The 19,503-nt window shown below is 35.3% G+C and overlaps 1 protein-coding gene across 2 annotated transcripts in view; it reads left to right on the plus strand.

Moving 5' to 3' along the window:
* ADAMTS6 (ADAM metallopeptidase with thrombospondin type 1 motif 6) overlaps nucleotides 1–19,503 on the plus strand; it is a 150,816-nt gene that overhangs the window by 62,961 nt on the left and 68,352 nt on the right. For both annotated transcript variants that reach the window (XM_050912923.1, XM_050912924.1), the window contains exons 9-10: nucleotides 7,186–7,332; nucleotides 17,083–17,224. In XM_050912923.1, the coding sequence (XP_050768880.1) occupies nucleotides 7,186–7,332; nucleotides 17,083–17,224 (289 nt within the window). The remainder of the gene's footprint in view (nucleotides 1–7,185; nucleotides 7,333–17,082; nucleotides 17,225–19,503) is intronic.

Consider the following 19,503-nt stretch of genomic DNA (forward strand, 5'->3'; position numbering starts at 1 on the left):
ACAAGACACCTAAGACCATACATAATCATATCCTCGCTCTCTTGCCCTCCCGCCCCCTGCCCCAGTCTTTTTTGTTAAAGGAATGTTGTTTTATGTCTGCCTTTGTAATACTGCGGGTATAAAAGCATGCAACTTCTATAAAAAAAGTCTTCATTGGGACTTCAATTTTAGTGATATATAAAATGAAATGTCATAAGCATAAGGCTAGAAAAACAATTCTGATTTCTGTGACATGTTTACGAAAAAGGCTTGTGTCTAAATATCTGAAATATTATGTGAAGTTTAGAATTCACAATACTAAAATAATTTGTCTAACATTAAAGCATTCTAATCAAGGAAAAGGAATGTAGTAACACTTCAGAGAGCTTAACAAAAGTGTAAGAAGAATAAATTGGGGTGAAGAGGAAGGTTATCATAACCTTCATGGCATCATGAATTTCCAAAGGAAATCTGAGCTCAGAAGTTTGCTTCCTGATTAGAGTCAATACTTTCCACTTTGACCTACAACGTAGAGACCTGATGCATTCATACTCTGGCTTTGTGTAGCACACAAACCTTACTCGATGTTACTCTTGTGGCATGAAAGCTGGATAGCTATGGCAATGTAAACCAGGAGAAGTTTGTGCTCTACTTTTTCTAATATTCTCATAGAAGTCTGTCATTTCCCCATAAGAAAGTTCAGGTTTCTGAATAGGCTGCATTTTTTTTGTAAATTAGAATTTTCTGTGCTTTTAAGAACTTCATACATTATCTAATACTAAATGATGCTAATATATAAAAATTGTATTTGATGGGGTGTTTGATCATCAGTCATAACTCAGAGAAGAATTACGTTTAGGAAGCAAATGGGAAAAACGTTATGATAAAAGTATGCTAAATTTATCTTTAATTTCATGGCAGTTATGCTTGTTGTAAAGCTACCATTATTCAATTAGTTTGTTTCCCAAGTTTTCAGGGGGGTAATATTTTTCACCAAAGTCAAAGTTTTAAATTCTGCATTACTTCAGAATAAAGGATTAGGGATGCTCCAAACCATATAATGATCTCCAAATGCAGGAAATCAGCAGTTAAGGTTAAAATCCACATTAAGACATGGAAATAGAAGGTGAAGTAACTAATTAACCTTGATTCCTCCCTTGAGGGGAACAATGCAATATCAGCTAGTTTCAATAAGTGCTATCAATGTTTGTGATCCTAAATTAAAATAAACTGATTTTTCAAGACTATACTTTTTTATTCTTTTTTCTTTAATGTCATTTAAGGGTGAGTTGCAATTTGCATGCTGTTATGAAGCTATAAGCAGTACTTTTATAACATTGGCTAGAAATATTATGGAGAGCTACAGAGAAAGAGGAGAGCTTTCTCTTATGACATGGTATGGGGGATATGGTTAAAAAAGTAAAGAAAAAGTGCTGACCTTATATTACTATAAAACCATAAAATATGAAGATTGTATCTTTTCCAAAAATTTACCATAACATCGTATCAATTGACAGATACGTCACTGCTAGTAGACATGAGAATAATTAAGAATTATTCTGTCCACACAGAAATTGCACTTTGTTACATGTAGTTCATAGCTCTGATATTGTAGGGAAAAAAAAACCCCTTTTATTCTTTAATAGTACATTATATTCACATTCATGCAATTTTTGTTGAACAAAATAATGCTGAAACATGCTAGTTTTCCCTTTCTTCCCTCCTTGTCAGTAAGAAAAGGCAATTTAAAGCTATGGTAACATTTACAGATATAGGGCAGCTGATAATTTCCTTATTTTTTCAGTGTTGGCTGTAAATAGACATTCTAAGCTATATGAATACATATATAGATTTAAATGACACCTTTTTAATAATTATGACAATAAGTACAACATACTACGAAAAATAAATGAATACAAGGCTTATGCAGAAGTTGGTATCTAATAAAATAAACTGGCAGTTTTTACAAGCAAATTATAATTCACCCTTTAGGTCTCATATCTAATGCAAGAATACTTATTCAAGCATGCCTTCCATCTTCTCACTGTAGTAGAGATTTACTGTTAGAAATTTTTGAAGTATTCTTCACTGGTGCACTTCATGACCCTTCCCTGCCCTTTGCTTCAGTCTCCATGAATGTTGTGAGAGCAGTGTGTCTTAACTAACATGCTGAGGCACTAGAGGAAGTTCTAGCAATGTACCTAGGTCAAGATACTTAGCTTGAAAATGACCCATTTCACTCCTAGTATGTATGTTTATTTTTGTCTCTCCTACTGCAAATAATTAGTATAATAAAACTTCTTAAGGTTAAAGTTTCTTTTCTCTCTTAGAAAGGTTTATTTTTCCTAAAGAGTTACATGTAGTTATGCAGCTGTAAATCAGCCTCAGATAATGCACAAGATGATCAAGTGCTTGATTTTACAAAATTTGTCTTGCTTGTGTTCCTGTAACTTTGTAGCCTCACCTGACTCAAGATTCTCAGTCTGTGGTATGCTTCTTCCTTACACTGTTAAACAAGTGGCAGAGCAAAGTAAGAGCCACTGCTTTAAAAGAACTAGGTTGAATTCATATAACTCATGAATCGGTAAGTGACTAAAAAATGAATATACCCTGTTGTAGTTACATAAAGGAAACATTAGCATTCTCTGCAGTTCTGAACACTCCAAACCCTAAGAAAGCTAGGGAATGGTTTGATATGCAGATCGTTAGTACTACAGTTGGAAAGCGGAGATAATTGATTGTTAATGAGACAGAGCAGGTCACCTGAGTAGCACATTTCAGATAACTTCAGTGCTGTAAAAGTACATGGTATACAAAATAAACCTTAGTGAACAGTGCTGAGGTTGGTTTGGATCTCTCTTCTCTGAATCTTAAGTGTTTGGATAATGAATTAGGATGGAAGCATCCTGGCTGTCTCACAAAAATAACTGCTGTCATTTCAGATACATCAGCAGTAAGTGTTTTGGCAACAATAACCATCATAGTTTAGAACCACTCACAAATCAGTAACCTCATCTTAAATACAAATGAAATTGTAGGGACCTGCAGTATTATTCCTTTGAAAGATAAAGGAAGGGTAGACAAGAAGTTTATATTCCCATCCTTCCCTCTGGTTATCTATTGCTGTTTTATTCAGTGCAGCTGAGACTAGTTATCTCCCCCCTGATTTTTGAGGTCAGATCTTAAGTTGGATGTGTATTACAAATAATTCCCTCAGATAATTTTTTCAGATATGAGGAAAAACAGATTGCCAAGGAAAAGAGAATGTTCCATTACAGATGTTAGTAAATGAAAGAGGCACAGTGCACTAGTCAGATGTTTTCTACTACTGCTTTCTTAGTATTTATACTTACATAAGAAGTATACAAACTATACAGAAATTGCAGGAGAGTTTCAATTATGATTTTAAAGTTCTTAGTGTTGCTGCTTTGCACAGTTCTTAAATATAATGTACGTGCTCTCTTGGGAAAAGAGGAACCGTAATGGTCGAAAAAAGAGCTGCTGGGTTAAACATCTTTCCTTGAGATGGTAGGTGGAAAGGTAGCTTCATAGAAAAGCTCCTGTGCGTCCTGGTTTTGGCTGGGATAGAGTTAATTTTCTTCCTAGTAGCTGGTACAGTGCTGTGTTTTGGATTTAGTGTGAGAATAATGTTGATAACACTCTGATGTTTTAGTTGTTGCTAAGTAGCGCTTATCTTAAGCCAAGGACTTTTCAGTTTCCCATGCTCTGCCAGCAAGCAGGTGTGCAAGAAGCTGGGAGGGAGCATAGCCGGGGCAGCTGACCTGAACTAGCCAAAGGGGTATTCCATACCATGGAACGTCATGCCATGGAGGGGCAGATTGCTGCTTGGGCATCAGTCAGCGGGTGGTGAGCAATTGCACTGTGCATCACTTGTCCTTTCTTGGGTGTTATTTCCTTTTTTTTTGTTATATTCCTTTTCATTACTATTATTATTATTAGTAGTAGTAGTGTATTTGATTTTACTTTAGTTATTAAACTGTTCTTATTTCAACCCATGAGTTTTACTTTTTTTTTTTCCCTCCTCCTCCCCACCCCACTGGGAGGGGGGAGGGGGAAGCGGCTGCATGGTGCTTAGTTGCTGCCTGGGGTTACACCATGGCACTGTGTCTCCTGAGAAGACTTCACTGTCTCCTCGCTCATCTGGCTGTTCTTTTAAAGACAAAATTTTGCTGGTAGTTTTAGACAGGCTCTTTAAACCACTAAAAGAAAAACAGTCTGCATCTGTTTAGTGAGTTTGAAAAAAGTAAGTAAATTATAACAATGGCTCCATGAAGAGTATTTTATGTTCCTTGCTTTCTTCCCTGCCTTCCCACCCCAATGTAATTGTGAACATGCTTTTGTAAAAGATGTAGCTTTAATGTGATGATGGCCAAATATAACCAACATGTTCTGATGGAAATAAAACTGGTACGTTGGACAGAAATGTGTTTTCATCTACAATCCTGGCCATAGGAGTGCAAATTACTGGGCTGTAATGGCATGCTGCCACTACTATCTTTGGAAATAGATGACAGTAATTGCAAAACTCCTTTCCAAGCATCAGAAAAAATTACCTGCACCTAATGATCAGTTTCCTCCTAAATTCAGAAGCAGGGACAAGTAGAAGAGCTTTATTGGAAGGGAAGAGATGATTTAGGTGAATGAATATTTATAACAAATGAGAAAACCATCAGCTCATAAAAAGGCATTGAGTTCCTGTCTGCGTCAGGAATTGCAACTTCCATTCACAGACATGCTTTTTATCAGGCATACCACTGCCACCATCAGCAACATCATCTTTTTCACAAGGAGAGCTGGTGGAAGGATAGCTATTAAAGTTTGTTCTTTTTTTTATAGGCCCAAAAGATACAAATTTCATTTCCCAAACAGTCGAAGTCTGTCATTTCTTTGACAAATGGAATACCCTAACTAGGGATAAGTGGGATATCAGATCTGGTCAGCATGATCCAGTTCAACTCTTTCCGACGTACCCAAATGCCCATTTCTATAAAGGAGTCACTCAGAGAGATTATTAAAAACTAAGGTTTTCTATTTTAAGAAAGTGTACAGAGGCAATTCGAAAGGAAATGTTTCTATTTGAAGTACCCCTAATTCTAGGAAATTATAGCAGTTGAGAACTAGGTCAATGAAGCACAATTTTCATGGTAAAATTCTGGTTCAGTTTGTTGCATTGGACATCTAATTTCTTCCCTCCCAAAATATATATCGATATTGAAGACTTATCATCATAATTAACACTGGTCTGAAAGTTTCATTATAATACATACATTGCTCAGATGAGTTGTTTTTAAAGCTGTATTTTTTATATGCAAGGGGTATGCTTCATTTGATGATTTAATGATCTAATGTGTCAGTCCGACCTTTCCCATGTATGGTATAGCTTATGGCTTTCTGCATTTATGAGATATACACTGAACTAGATACATGCAGACATTGCTACAAACTAGGTGTTCCGTAGGGAGACATATGGGATGCCTATGGAGGCAACGAAGTGATGCTTTTTTGATTATGAAGTCCTTCCCCAGCCTGTAGGAAACATCCATCATTCACTGATGTTCCTTTTCTTATATCCATGCAATTAATGGGGTTTGGGAGGAATGGTTAGCTACACCTTGTGCTTGTAGGTTGTTATGATCAGCTGAAGAGGTGAAACAGTACCCAGTGTATTGAAGCTCAGAGTAGTATGAAGGTCTTGTATTTTTATACCACATTCTGGAGCAGTATGTTCAGATTAGTATAACACCACTATCACTGTTTTCAGTAAAGAAAGTGGCATGAACTGGTATGAAGTGATATTGTCAGTAGATAAATGGCCAACCTCTAATCTACTAGCATTTGTATCTTCTGACAGTCTGTCCTAAAAGTTTCTAGAAAATCAAAACGGAGTGCCTCAACACATTTGTGTTCCTGAATGATGAGTAAGAAATCAGGGAGTCAGTCTTCGTAGCATTTGTAATACAGAAGGCTCCAAAGACTGACTTCTTTGTGTGATACACCAAGAAGTGACAGTTTCGCTGCTCTGGGTCTGCAGAAGCTCAGTTTTAGCACTCCTTTTAACTACTTCTCTGTCTCATGGTCAGGAGGCCCCTATGTGTCTCATTACCTGTCCCTCTGATTTCATAAGCTTTGTGCCATGTTTGGGAAGAAGGAACGAATTTGACCAAAGGTTAATATTTAGAGAAATTAGTTTTTCCCCTCAAGTGATTGAATGGAAATTAATCAAAGGCAAACTAAGAAAATGGAGTTTTAGAAAAGTGTACTCTATTAAGAAATATTCTGTTCAGGTGCTTTATCTATGTCAGGCCAATCAGGTATACATTGTTGATTGTTTAGGAAAAACAGTAATAATTTAACTAAAGATAGTCTGTAATGAAAGTCTTTTCAAATAGATGCTCTGTGAATTTACTTCTGGTTTTAATTTGATGGTTATGTTGACTATCTGTAGCCCCAAGGGTGTATTTCAGTAGTGCAGGATTTCTAAGACATAAGGATTCTTTTGCCGTATTTCTTTTTCCAGAGTCATATCATCTTTGTCAAAAGATGTTAGTTTGTTGCCTGGAAAGCTCTGTTGGCCAAGTGCCACCCAGAGGTTTCTTACTGTATTTTCTGCTGATTTTTAGTCATCTTCATTCTGACATTCCATGACAAAGCAGAGCTGTAATAGAAGGGCTCCAAGTCACTCCGTGAGTGGATATAGAGAGGGAGTGTGCATACAGCATGGCCCTGGGAATTGCAAAACCCATGTTCTGCTTGAATTATCATTGGCTGCTGTGTGCCTATACTGTACCGTTACAGCAACATCACCTATTCTGTTTGTCCTTGTTTAGTAATCCAAGTGTCAGTGCCACAATGTATATTCCTTATTCACGTACAATACCAAATAAGGACTAAGTGCTCTGTATTTATCTTGCAAGAATATTGTTAAATTTTCTTTAAAAGCTTTAGAAAATAGGTAAAATGCTTTCAAAAGTCTGTGGGAGAAAAGAAGTTATGTAATTGTGCAGTATTCTGAGATGTGAATAAACTAAACAGAACTGATCCTGCTTCTCCACTTACGAGTTCTCCTGTACTTAGGTGTGTTCTTTTAGGTCCAACATGTTTTCTGTAAAGGTAACATTAAGTTTTAAGAGATGTCTGATGCTGTAGAAGAGTAATGGGCTGTTTCTCTCCTCCTCTTTTGGGCAGTTTTGGTATGAATCATGATGGAATTGGAAATTCCTGCGGGACCAAAGGTCATGAAGCAGCAAAGCTAATGGCAGCTCATATTACGGCAAACACCAACCCTTTCTCTTGGTCAGCCTGCAGTCGGGATTACATCACCAGTTTTTTAGAGTAAGTAATCTCTCAAGAAAAATCATGAGTTTTCAAAAAATTGACACCTTTCAGGATAAATAGTAGAGATACAGTGACCTGTTCTGATGGCTTACATTTTTAGAATGGACAGAAATATAGCAAGTCACTTAAAATTTTTATTTTCTAGAGCACTTTTTCTATGTAATGGCAAAAGCTTCTGCTCCATTCCCCACCTTACAGTTCTCATTTTTAATCTATTCAAAACATTTTGTAGTGCTGATCGTATCTCATTACTTCATTAATCTGAGGGTGAGAAATAGAGAAGGATGGAATTTGTCTATGAATGATGGGAAGTATTTTTTTTTTAAATAGGTGGGTAACGTGAGGGAATCTAATGAAGGGAACAAGGTTGTAGCCCTGTTGCTTGTACATTTCATTCTTCAGATTTTTTTCATGCAGTCTTGTGGGTTTTTATCTATCAATGTTCTTCGGTACCATTGGTGAGAATATAAAGATTATAGGAGAGGATAGTATAGATCCTCATGTTAATATCTTAAAATTGTGCTAACCTATACTTCTGTGGTGATTTTTATCCAGAAGGAGATTGCTACCTGAAATTTTACATCTGCATGAAAAAATTTAAACAGTCAAAATATGTTAGTCTCAACAGTGTGCTCATAGATATTGGTATATATGATGCATGATGAAGCCTTTGTATGTGTTTTAAATTGTGGAAGACAAACAGAACTGTGAGTTCACTGAGAACAGATTAATAACAGGATTTTTTAAAATGGTGTAAGACGGGCTTTTATGGGAGCAAATGGCAGTTGCTTGGTAGGTTCAGTGTCATCAGTGCAATCATTCCTTTAAGAAATAAAGGTTGTTCAATAATTCAGACACTTACTGTATTTTAGGAGATGGACTTAAACCAGTCAAGTGGTCTAACCATGAGACTACTAAGAACAAAATGAGCTTCTCCTCCTCTTTCAGGGATCTAACCTCAAAATAAGGTGCTGTATTCTGAATCTTACCTGAAGGGACCTATCCAGACCGATAAATTTTCTTTAGGTTGGTTCAAATGCAGCTTCCCACACAACGTAGAGGATCACTGAATTGATCTGAAGAGGTGTTTGAGCTCCCTATAGAATCAGTGGGCAGAGACAGATGTTTAATGTTGGTGCTGTTCAGAGGAAAAAAACTTCTCTTCAGTGACTGTATCAGGTTAAGGCATTTTGTATCACCCTACTGAACTGTGCACCCACCCAATTTTATGTACTGGAGCGTTTAAGGTGAGTGTCTAAACTATAAGCACACTGAATAAGTCATCCTTAAATATATGTGTGATACAGGTTTCTGACAGTATAAATTATTTTCTCAGGAGACATGTATATGTATTCATTTAACACTAACATTTAAAAAAAAATATACAGGGTAGTTTTGTTTTATCATTACCAATAATTTCGTTACCAATAATTTCTGTTAATTCAACACTGTTCCCATTAGTAGTCTTTCTAGTATGTCATGCAGCCTAGTTTTAACTATGACAAAGAATATGGTTTTTGCATCTCTTCTGAGAGATTATTTCACGGTTTAGTGGTTCTGACTGTAAGCTTACAGTTCAGATATTTTCTTGTAGCATTTGGGTTTTTTTTTCTTACTTTTACAGTTCTGCTTTTCTCTGTCTCATTTACTTCTATTTGTTGCTCTCCTCTGAACTCCATTTTGATCCTGTAATTGTCCTGACAATAAGTTGTCTATTGATGAAGACATAATTCAACAGGTAGCTAGGAAGTAATTTCTTATTTATGGGTTTAGAGAAAGAAACATGGTAAAATTCTGTGGCTTGTGTCATGCTGCAAATGTAATGGAGCTGAACATCTGTTCATAATGTTCCTGCACAGTTTTAAATTTCAGCCTGAACAAATTTTGTTTCTTTACTGGATATGTATGCAGTGATCTTTCAAATTTTTACTGCCAGTTAAAAACATGTTTAGCTTGTACCTCCTCTACTTTACATTTAAATTTTTAATTTATTTTATTATTTACTGTTAGCATCTCCATTATTCTTTTCCATTCCCTAGGTTTGATTCACTGTTAAGTTTAATTTTTGACTCTGTGGGATGGCAGTGAAATTGTAGCTGTATTAGCATAAAGCCAGAATAGTACTCTGGTGAATCTGTTCCCATAGTTCTAATCTCTTCAGGTTTTTTGAGATACTTCTCTGTCATTGCCAGTGTTTGCAACTCTATTTGAATTACTACCACCTGTGACTTTCATAAAAAAATCATTGCTGAAGATACTAAGTGATATTTGAGCTAGAGTAGAAAAAAAAATCTACACATAGCAGCTTCAGTAATAAATTATCTTTTATAGTATTTTAGCTGTATTTTTGTAACCCGGAATGTAGATATTATTTTTTTCAAAGCCACCTTAGATAAACATTATTTTACGCATTGCAATTATGAATAGATTTTCCAATTGTATAGGATACTGTGTTAAATAATGTACTAGGAGCCAACGATAACTTCTCCTTCATCTACTAATTTTGCAATCTGTTTTTAAAAATGTCAGATTTCTCAAACATGATCTGTTCATTAAAATCTATGCTTCTTATTGTTTGTGGTTCTAATATCCTATAAATGAATTGATACCTTTTTCTTAGAATAGTTGTTTCATTATTTCATAAGGTAGAATAGTCTGTAAAACTGTAGGTTTTTTCCTCCAGTTTCTAGTTTTCTCCCCAGCTTTTCATGTCATCTCCTTGATGACAGCAGGAAGCTGTTGAGATAGAGTCACACAAGTACCTGAAGGACAGCTGTCAGAAGCCTAGATCACTTCTTTTTACCCATTCACACCTTTCCTTAAGGTAAAACAGCTTTAAGAACAGATACTTTTCTGTTGCAGGTAATGATCAGTGAGCAAGAAGCGAAGTAAAATGGCGAGTTTCACGTGGTAGCAATTCCCTGACTGCTCCTATAAGAGCAGAACAGTCTGCATCCAGACAGGAAAAATGATTCAGTTTTTTTCTACTACTTTTTCATAACTTAGCAACATATGAGGAAAATGCTGATTTAGAGCTTTAGAGGCAAAGCCTCAAGATGTTGTCATCTGTGTCTCCAGATAGATTAGTCTCTGCCCCCTTTCTTTCCATTTTTCCTCAAGAATGGGAAAACAGCTGGGACAGGATCCAGTAGACTACAAACAAGGAAGACAAGTGATTTTTTTCTGTGCTCAATGAGTATGGCTAGTTTAGGATTCATTTAGCTATGTCTAACAAGAAAGATAGAACATGATAGGATGAAATGCAGATACCCAAGCAGAAACCTGAGGCCGTGAGTCTGTATGACATACCATAACACCTTTTAGATTTATCAGCTTGGATCTGGATACAAGTTTGGGCAGGGCTGGCATGGCACCAGGATAATGCAGCTGGAATGAATTTCACTAGAAGCTCATTACGTGTTCACAGTATTATATGGCAAGGTAGATTAATGTGGATTTACTAGTTTACCAGCTTGGGTCACCACTTGCTACAGCAGTTTTGCACTGTGTGCCACTTTGTAGTGTAGATGCCACGTTGTCCTTTATCATCAGGCAGAAGCTTTTTGAAACAGAAGTCATCCTGGTGACACTCAAAGTAGAACCTCACCTTCATCCTTCTCTTCCTCAAGACTTTCTTAAAACTACACCCAGAAACAAATTTTCCAGACTGAGGCTACTGAGGAATAGCCATTAAGAATCGCTTGGAAGGTATCAATTCAGTCAGGCACTAGTTGGGAAAGCAACTTACTTTGTGGGATAGCCGGATAGAGGATGAATGTGGCTCAAAGGATTACAATAAGACAAAGCAAAACTATGTATTGCGAATAGATCTATCAAAACTCTCAAGAAGGATGGCCAGCCAGCACAGGCTCTGAAATGGCCAAAGAAAATAATTTTTTTCTGGGGAAAACATTCCTTCTAGCATGTAATAGCTGTTGTGTGACAAGCTTCATGTTAGAGTGAAAGATTGACTGAATTCAGTTTATCAACTGAACTGTCATAAGTGCTTTACAATGGCTTTAAATTTCACTAACCTGTTATGGAATTAAATGCAGAAATACTCACTGAGAATTGAAGGGTTGTAGAGCAGTGTCAGAACAGAGATTCCTGTGAGAGGAGTAGAAACCCTTAAGATCTGTTTATAGGAGAAATGAAGCAAGCCTAAAAATATTGTTTGTGACTGAAAACCAATTAGTATGAATTTCATTCTATGCAGCGCGCGTGTGTGTGTGTATGTAAAATATATGTATATAACATGCAAGTTTCATTATATTCAGCATATATTTATAGGATGTGCTTACAGAGTCATGCAGATACCTAGATGTAAAGAAGAGAACTTTCTGCTTAGAATTCTTTATTCAGTTACTTCTGTGTTTTGTAATAACAAAATCTGGGTGATTTCTGGAATCATAGTTCATTAATCTTGTCAGTATCAGATAGGAGAAGGTGTTAGAAGAAGCCAGATGGCGAACTCTGACTTTCAAAGGCAGGATTGTCTTTTGAAGATGAATGGAGAAGAACCAAGAGTCTTTAAAATATTTGAATAAGTAAGATCTATCACAGAAAATTCTTGGAGAGTCTCTAGGATTGCCGTACAGCAGGATTTAGATCCGAGACTACACCTTTCTAATTCTGGAAAGGAGGGAGCCAAAACTACCTTGGTCCAAGCAAGCCTATGTAGACAATATGAAAAATCATCCAATGTTTGGCCCCAGACATCATCTACGCGAGAATCTTGGACACACAAGTGGATATGCAAGATAAACATAGGATACGTCTATATATGCCTCATATGCTATCTATGGCAGATTGGCCAGTCCCCTGGTACTCCAGAAATCTAAATTAACTTTTAAAAAAAGTACAAGCCCATACTAGTTTTGAAAGATAAGGTCACATCAATCGTACCAAAATTTCATATCTCTCTCTACAAATCAATGGAGAAAATTTACATTCAGTATTATCTGTTGACCTACACTTTGGATTATAATTTGCTTCTTTTTTCTTTAAAGTTTACTAGGACTTTTTTTTTTTAGCTGACAGATAATTGAATAAAAAGCATATGTCCCCGACTACTGTAGATTTCTGAAACTTTGAAAGTCTTATGTTTTGGTTAAAAGGCTGCCCAGTTAAAAAAAACAAAACAGTTTCTGTAATCGTGGGCTGGCAGTATGTTTTTGAGCGTTGACTTTGCAATTATTACTCTTTGTCTACCTCTTGGGTTATTTAAATTTAAAGAAATTGTAAAGGGCAGAATCAGCAGCAGATTCCCATTAACTTGTTTGTAGAATGTTTGATGAAATAAATGTAGAACAACAAATTTACCCAATATTTTATAGCTTAGTATCTCCCAAACTCTCAAAGCCAGATACCAATAGATTTTGGTAGGTGGATGATTTTAATAGATGAACCAATAGATTTTTTCGTAATATGGCTGCTGGATAATTATTCAAATGAATAAAAGAATGCTTTGGAACACAGACCATATTGTGGAGGAAAGTATACATTAAAGAAATAGCAAATTAACTGCTACCAAACAAAAGAAGAATTGAGTATTATGAAAAGACTGTGCAAAACTGGAGAGTCTTTGCTATGAAACAGATAATGAGACAGAGTCAGCCTTGCACAAAAGATTGGAAAGAAGTAGAATTTATCATGAGAGTGACTGGTAAATCCACATGAATATCTGAATTTCCCTAAAATTCAAGTATGTTTTCATTTAGTAATCCTATTCTGGTTCATTTTAATTTTAAACATACCACTCCAAATCACACTTCAGTTACTTATGCCCTGATTCTGCAAATATTTATGTTATTATCTGTAGACTATTGAGCAATCTGCAGAGTTGATTCATTAATGTCAAGTTAAGCAGCTTTTGTAACCTGTACAGAAATATATCCTGGTGCTTTCTAAAAATCAGTTTTTACTCAGGAAAAGCATGCAATAAATATGAAGTAAGGATTCTGTTAGGAGCCAAATGTTATATATAGGCATGTAAGTAATTCATGTTTTTATATGTGTGTATAAGTATAAAATGCACTGTGTTTATAGTTAATAAATTTTACTATTGTTTTTTCCCATATTTTTATGCGTTATTTGGTAACAGAATTAAAGAAAATGTTATGTATAATATCCATGTATTTATGTATATGATTGTTTAGCTATAACAGATAATTACAAATATTTATAATACATCTAATTTATGATTGTTAATCATGGCTTGCATTGTAGTCCACATCATTATTATGAATGAGCCAATTCTCTAACATTCAAAACCTATTTTCAGTGCCAGTGTTCTGGGATATTTTCTTCAACCATTGAAGGAGTGGTATTTCACTGTGTATGTTGCTGAGATATTTGGGAATAGATACTGTAATAGGAGCATAAACCCTGAAAGGTCTACATCCATGTTTTTTGCTTTGTCTCTTTATTGGCCTTGGATACAACAGCGATGTCTGTACGGAGGTGATGATCCTCAGTTTTGCATTGTTCAGTCTGTAAAGATTCTAACATTGAATCCCTGGTTGCTGTTATTTTGATCAAGCAGATAGCAGTGATAGCATGTCTGAGATCTTAAGCTTTCAAAGAATGCTCTAGTATCCTTGATACTAGATCCTTCCAAACAGAAGATTAATTTGCTATCCTGTGATATTAAAATACAAAACAATGTTTAAATTATATTGTAGTGTGTTTTACAAAGATCTCTTGAGACACTACACTGGAATACTGGGATGAAATGACATCAAGCTTAGCTATTTTATAATTGAAACCCGTCCTATTATGTCCCATAAAACCTCATTAAATTAACCTAAAATTAGGAAAATGAGGAAGTCTTTGAGTACTAGTAGTATCTTGTGGAGTAAATAGAATGTAGGGATGAGTTTGAGATTATCTTATTTCTATTGCAGACACTAAAGATCTCTCCACTCCTTGTTCAAAAATGTAAATCTCTGCAGGGATATCCTGTAGTTTTTTTGACTTTGTATATGCTTCCTATATAAGATAAAATCACAAAGCACAAAAGTGATTGTGAGTAGAAATTTACTGAAATTGCAGAGATTAAGGTATTTGAGTATTCTTTTCTTTCCTATTATCTTTTTTACATCTACACAAAGGGCGTTTTTCACTTTTGTAGGCCTGATGATTGACAATAACTATTAGATCTCTGTTTATAAAGTGCTCCGATGCCATTATTCTTCTTGCGCCCTTTTGGTTCATTCCCTTAGATTTAGCAGATTTTTTTTCTCAAATATCTGGATTTTGCTTTGGTGGAGCAAAGAGAAAGGAAGAACAAGGACATGCACTCGAGTATTACGCCATTCCTGAGTCCAGTAGAAGTTGTCTGGAAAGGTTATGTGGTCCTCAGCCTGTATTCATTCTTTACACAGCTTTGGTGAGACCTTTCATTACCAATTGAAAGTCCCTGGTTTTATTAATGTGTTTTATAACACATGCTATTTCTTTTCCAAAATACTTCAGTTCACACAGTACAGTATCAGGTTCTCACACTACGTTTGTAAAATTTGTCAGTTTTGTTCAAGTAGTTGAGAGAAACAATAGAACTGAAGCAGAAGGAAAGAGAGAAACAAATTTTCTGATAGGTGGTGATGTAATGTAGCTAGGAAGTGAATGACTGCTTAGTGGTCATTTTCTTGCTTTTTTACTACTACAACAGTATTTCATTGAGGTGAAAATCCTGCCTTTAGAGCAGAAGAGGCATATTTTTGTATTTACTGCAAGGATTTTGACATTTCTGCAATTATACGTCTTGTAGCGTAGGTATAGACTTTAATTTACACGTTTGGTGAATTTAAAGATTTAGATCTGTTTCTGTAATCTAATCCGTGCAGGGGTACATATGCCCATGGAGAATGTCACTGAAGGTAATGAGGGTTTTTAAATGCTGTGCCCTTGGCTGTCTGTTTACAGCATCACAGTTTACAGACCAAACTCTGCACTATTGGAATCTGTGGAAATGTTTCCATCATATGCAATTGATGGAAATTGCTCAATATGCTCAAGTTGATGTCAAATGCTAAACTTCCCACTGCTTGTTTAAGTAAAGTTCCTTTCTGCAGTTTGGTCCAGACAATGCGGAAAAATCAGATTGTATTTGAGTTATTTTCATATTGGAATTATTAACATGTACTCATCATACACGCAAAATACAACACTGAAATATTTCAAAAGAATGTAGGATAGTTTCCCAAATTCTGCTATTAGAAAATATATATGCTTGCAATAATCAAAACTGGAATAAAGGGGCAAGTACATTGTTTTTTATGCCAGAACCACACAGTTGATATTTTAAAGGTACATTTCAGCTGGGGGCGGGGGGGTGGGGTGGGTGTGTGTGTGCACGCGCAGGTGAATCACACTCGTTTCATTGGGATTAGTAACCAAATATCGTATTTTTTTCTGTATCTCCTGGTTATTGCTTTAGTTGCTGTTTGCCGCCTTCTGAAATGCTCGGCAGTTGTTTGTTTCTTTGTTTTTCCAAAGGGTTTATTGTATTTCAGAGAATTGAATGAAATAGGGTTAAAATGGGAACATAAAATGTGTAGTTAAAGGGGGCTTTTTGCTCTTTTTTTATCTGCAGATGAAAAGTATAGAAAATCTGAGATCTCCAAAAAACAATGTAGAACATTCACTTCTGAAATTATGTTCCTTTGGCAAGGTGCATGGAAAAGATTTGGAAAAAAAAACATAAGTGCTGGCAAAATTTATAGGAATGTCGGAAAAAAATTTAAAGTGTTGGCATAAGAATTCTTTAAAAATCTTCACTTATTCACATGTGAAATGAAAATAAAAAAAGCATCTGTCCTCTTTTATGCACACTGACTAAATAAAACTGAATAATTATATTTAGCAAAGTACAAATTTTTCTAAACAGAACTCTCTGCATTTGGCTTTCTTTGTTATTTATTCCACTACACTAAAATATTGTGGTTGAATATGGACATGTTTTGGAAAAAAAACCACCAACCACCAAACAGAACAGTGACTATGAAAGAAGGAAATATTGAAGTTTTCAAAGATGATGATCTTAGTTCTAACATGAATTTTTTAAGACTAAATATTATTAATACAATAGGAAAGATCTTGGATCCATACAAATTTTTTCACTCACCCTAGTATAGGTAAATTTGAAGATCCTGCAGAATTTTTACCACTAACTATTTTGTTCATTCAAATGGAAGAAAAACATGCGTGTTAAGGTCCTAATCCTATAAACATTTACTCATATTGAAATGTAAATGTGTTTTATATAAACGAATTGAGCTGCTCATATCGATAAGGTTGTACTTAGCTGTTTGAAGGATCAGAAGGGTCATTAAGAATTGTAAACTGAATTTATTTTATTTGCTTTATTTGTTTATTTTTCATTCTGTGACCAAATGTAGCCATTCTTCAGTGAAAACAAATAGGAATCTTAAAACAAAAATGAAAATCAGTCTTGTGTGGCTCAGAAATTATCACACTTTAAAAGAGGATAATATATGAAATCTATTTCACAATCTAAAATAAGCATTTTTGTTAATAATAATGATGAAAAATTATTTTAATCTCTTAATTCCCTCTAATTATTTTTTCTTTTTACTATGGGTGTACCATCTTACTGTTTGTTTATTGCAGTCATATTTGTTTCACACCCAGTGCTGTTAAAAGTAAGAACTAGATACGTGATATCATTACTGTGATTTACAGTCAGTAGAATTCCTAATTGATTTGGTCCTTTATGTTGAACAGTTCGGGCCGTGGTACTTGCCTTGATAATGAGCCTCCCAAGCGTGACTTTCTTTATCCAGCTGTGGCCCCAGGTCAGGTGTATGATGCTGATGAACAGTGTCGCTTCCAGTATGGAGCAACATCCCGCCAATGTAAATATGGGGTAAGAAGTCTTAATCCTTATGCTGAGTGTTCTGCTTAGTCATTTGTATATATTCCTTTGTAACATAAATCTTTAGTTAGATGCAGTAGTGGGTTACAGATTTCCGATAGCATGTCTGGTGCCATCATACATAAGCAAAGGGTACATTTTAATCCTTATGCTGCATCTTTTGCTTGAGTCATTTGTGAGTACTGTATACCAAAATGTATGAGTAACAATGAGCTGGGGAAAGCATTCTTTAATTTTAGGAAAAAAAGGAGCCCAAAACACTTCATCCTGCTCCTTGTAAAGTGTACTACAGAATTTTCCTTGATTTCAGTTAAACGAGATCAGATTCATGTTGTATTAATCTTGAAACATGAAATCTGTTGTGTTGGCTTTAACTTTTCAATTTAAAGCTACATTTTGAAATTACTTTTGTTCTTGTATTGATTTGTCAGGTCTGGTTTTCTTTTTTTTTTTCCCCCCTGACATTGAGTTTATTGTTTCTCACATTGTTCAGATTTCTTTTTGGAAAGATGAATTATGGTTATGGGAACAGAGGAACATGAAGCTAGATAGCTGAATAGAATACTGAATAGCTAAAGTACTAGCAAAGCTTTGGCTGCAAGTACCAGTGTGCAATAATTAAGGTAAAGAAATCTACAGTAGAAATGAAAACCAGCACACTTAGGCCATTATGCAATAAATTTACAAATATTTACTTAAAATCTTGCAGCCCAAAGTATGAAGTAAAAGGATGCATTCTGCCGTGCTTGTTATCAAATAATCAACTGAGACTAAATTAAATAAACCTTGAAAACATATCTAGTGGTTTAAAAGTAAATCGTTTTAATGATATTTTAGTTTTTAGATTATTCAAATAAAACAATGTAATAATTTATACTCTATTTACTTCTCTAAAGGCTAGCTACAAAGAAAGTCCATTTGTAATATCCCTGGGGTGATAAATACAGTATTATTCTTGGGATGCCTCTTTGGCAGATCACACTGTGCAAAGGATTTAAAAGCTGTATGTAGCTGGCTGACTAGCTCACTGGGTCTTCTACTCCTGATCCCTCATCAAACCTCTTTTGGCCTTTATTGTTCCTCTTTAAGTTCTCACTTTCCACCACTTCTTTAAGGGCCCTGTTTCCTGTCACTACATCTGTCATACCTTTTTTTTTTCCCTTTCTTTTTTCTTACAAATTCTCGCCACACGCACTCTTTTATTTTCAGACTAAGGAAATCTGCAGGTATTTAGTCCATGATTTATAGCAAAGCCTTTGGAGATATACTGCATTTTAAATTAAACTGGAAAGTTAATAATGTGCAAAACCTGGCTTTTCCACATGTATGTTACTTTTTTCAAACACTGTTAAACTATGTAATCATTGTTGTGATGATCACGCTGCACAGTACACTTTCTTTCTTAAACCAGTTTCTGAACCACAAACAATTGGAAGTAATGAAGATGTGTAGGTAATCTTGGCTTTCTGCCTTCTGCTTTCTTTTTGTTTTAAAGTTTTTGTTGGGATTCCCTTATAGTTACAAAAAAGAGGTCGACACTTAGTTGAGGCAATAGTTAAAAGAAGTTATGTCTTCATGTGACATTACCAGTCCTCTGAATTGATATAGTGTATTCTGTTCCATCAGTGTGCCATCAATGTAAGCATAACTTATGAAAGTCTCAGGAAAAAAACCCTGTTTTTAATAATAGGGTTCAGATGGCCTATTTTAATATAACAGGTTATTGTAGAAGTGTGGTAATATCCACTCTTAAGAAATGATATGCATTTAAAATAGTGTCTACATTTTAAAATGTTATCTGCCATGGCCATAATGCTCTGAAAATGCGATCATGATGATTATGATTGTACAGATTTCAAGTGATAAGTTGAAGGGGGAAAAAAAAAGTCTTTGGAAGCTGGTAGTGCAGATGGAAAACATCCACACAAGAAAGATGGATTAATATATGGAAGGGTTTTTAGAACTTGAGTAGTGGAACTAGATCTAAATACCAGCAAAAGCTAAGTTGAATACTCTGCTCAACTCTTTCATTATCAAAAGTAAACAGTTAGTGCTTTGGATATTCCTATTTGATGTACTGTTCACATGAAGATGCCACTCATGGTTCATTGATCTTATTCTAACAGACACATGTGCAACTATGGATGGAAAAACATAGTAAAAATCCGTGATTAACAGTGGAACTAGTTCGTATGCTAACTTCTTTCTAGCGCTTCTTTTAGCCCTTTTTATTTGGAGTGCCTGGTGTAAAAAAAGGGTAGAGCGGGTCT

Source organism: Gymnogyps californianus, chromosome Z (genome assembly GCF_018139145.2).
Source record: "Gymnogyps californianus isolate 813 chromosome Z, ASM1813914v2, whole genome shotgun sequence".
NCBI classification, from domain to species: Eukaryota; Metazoa; Chordata; class Aves; order Accipitriformes; family Cathartidae; genus Gymnogyps; species Gymnogyps californianus.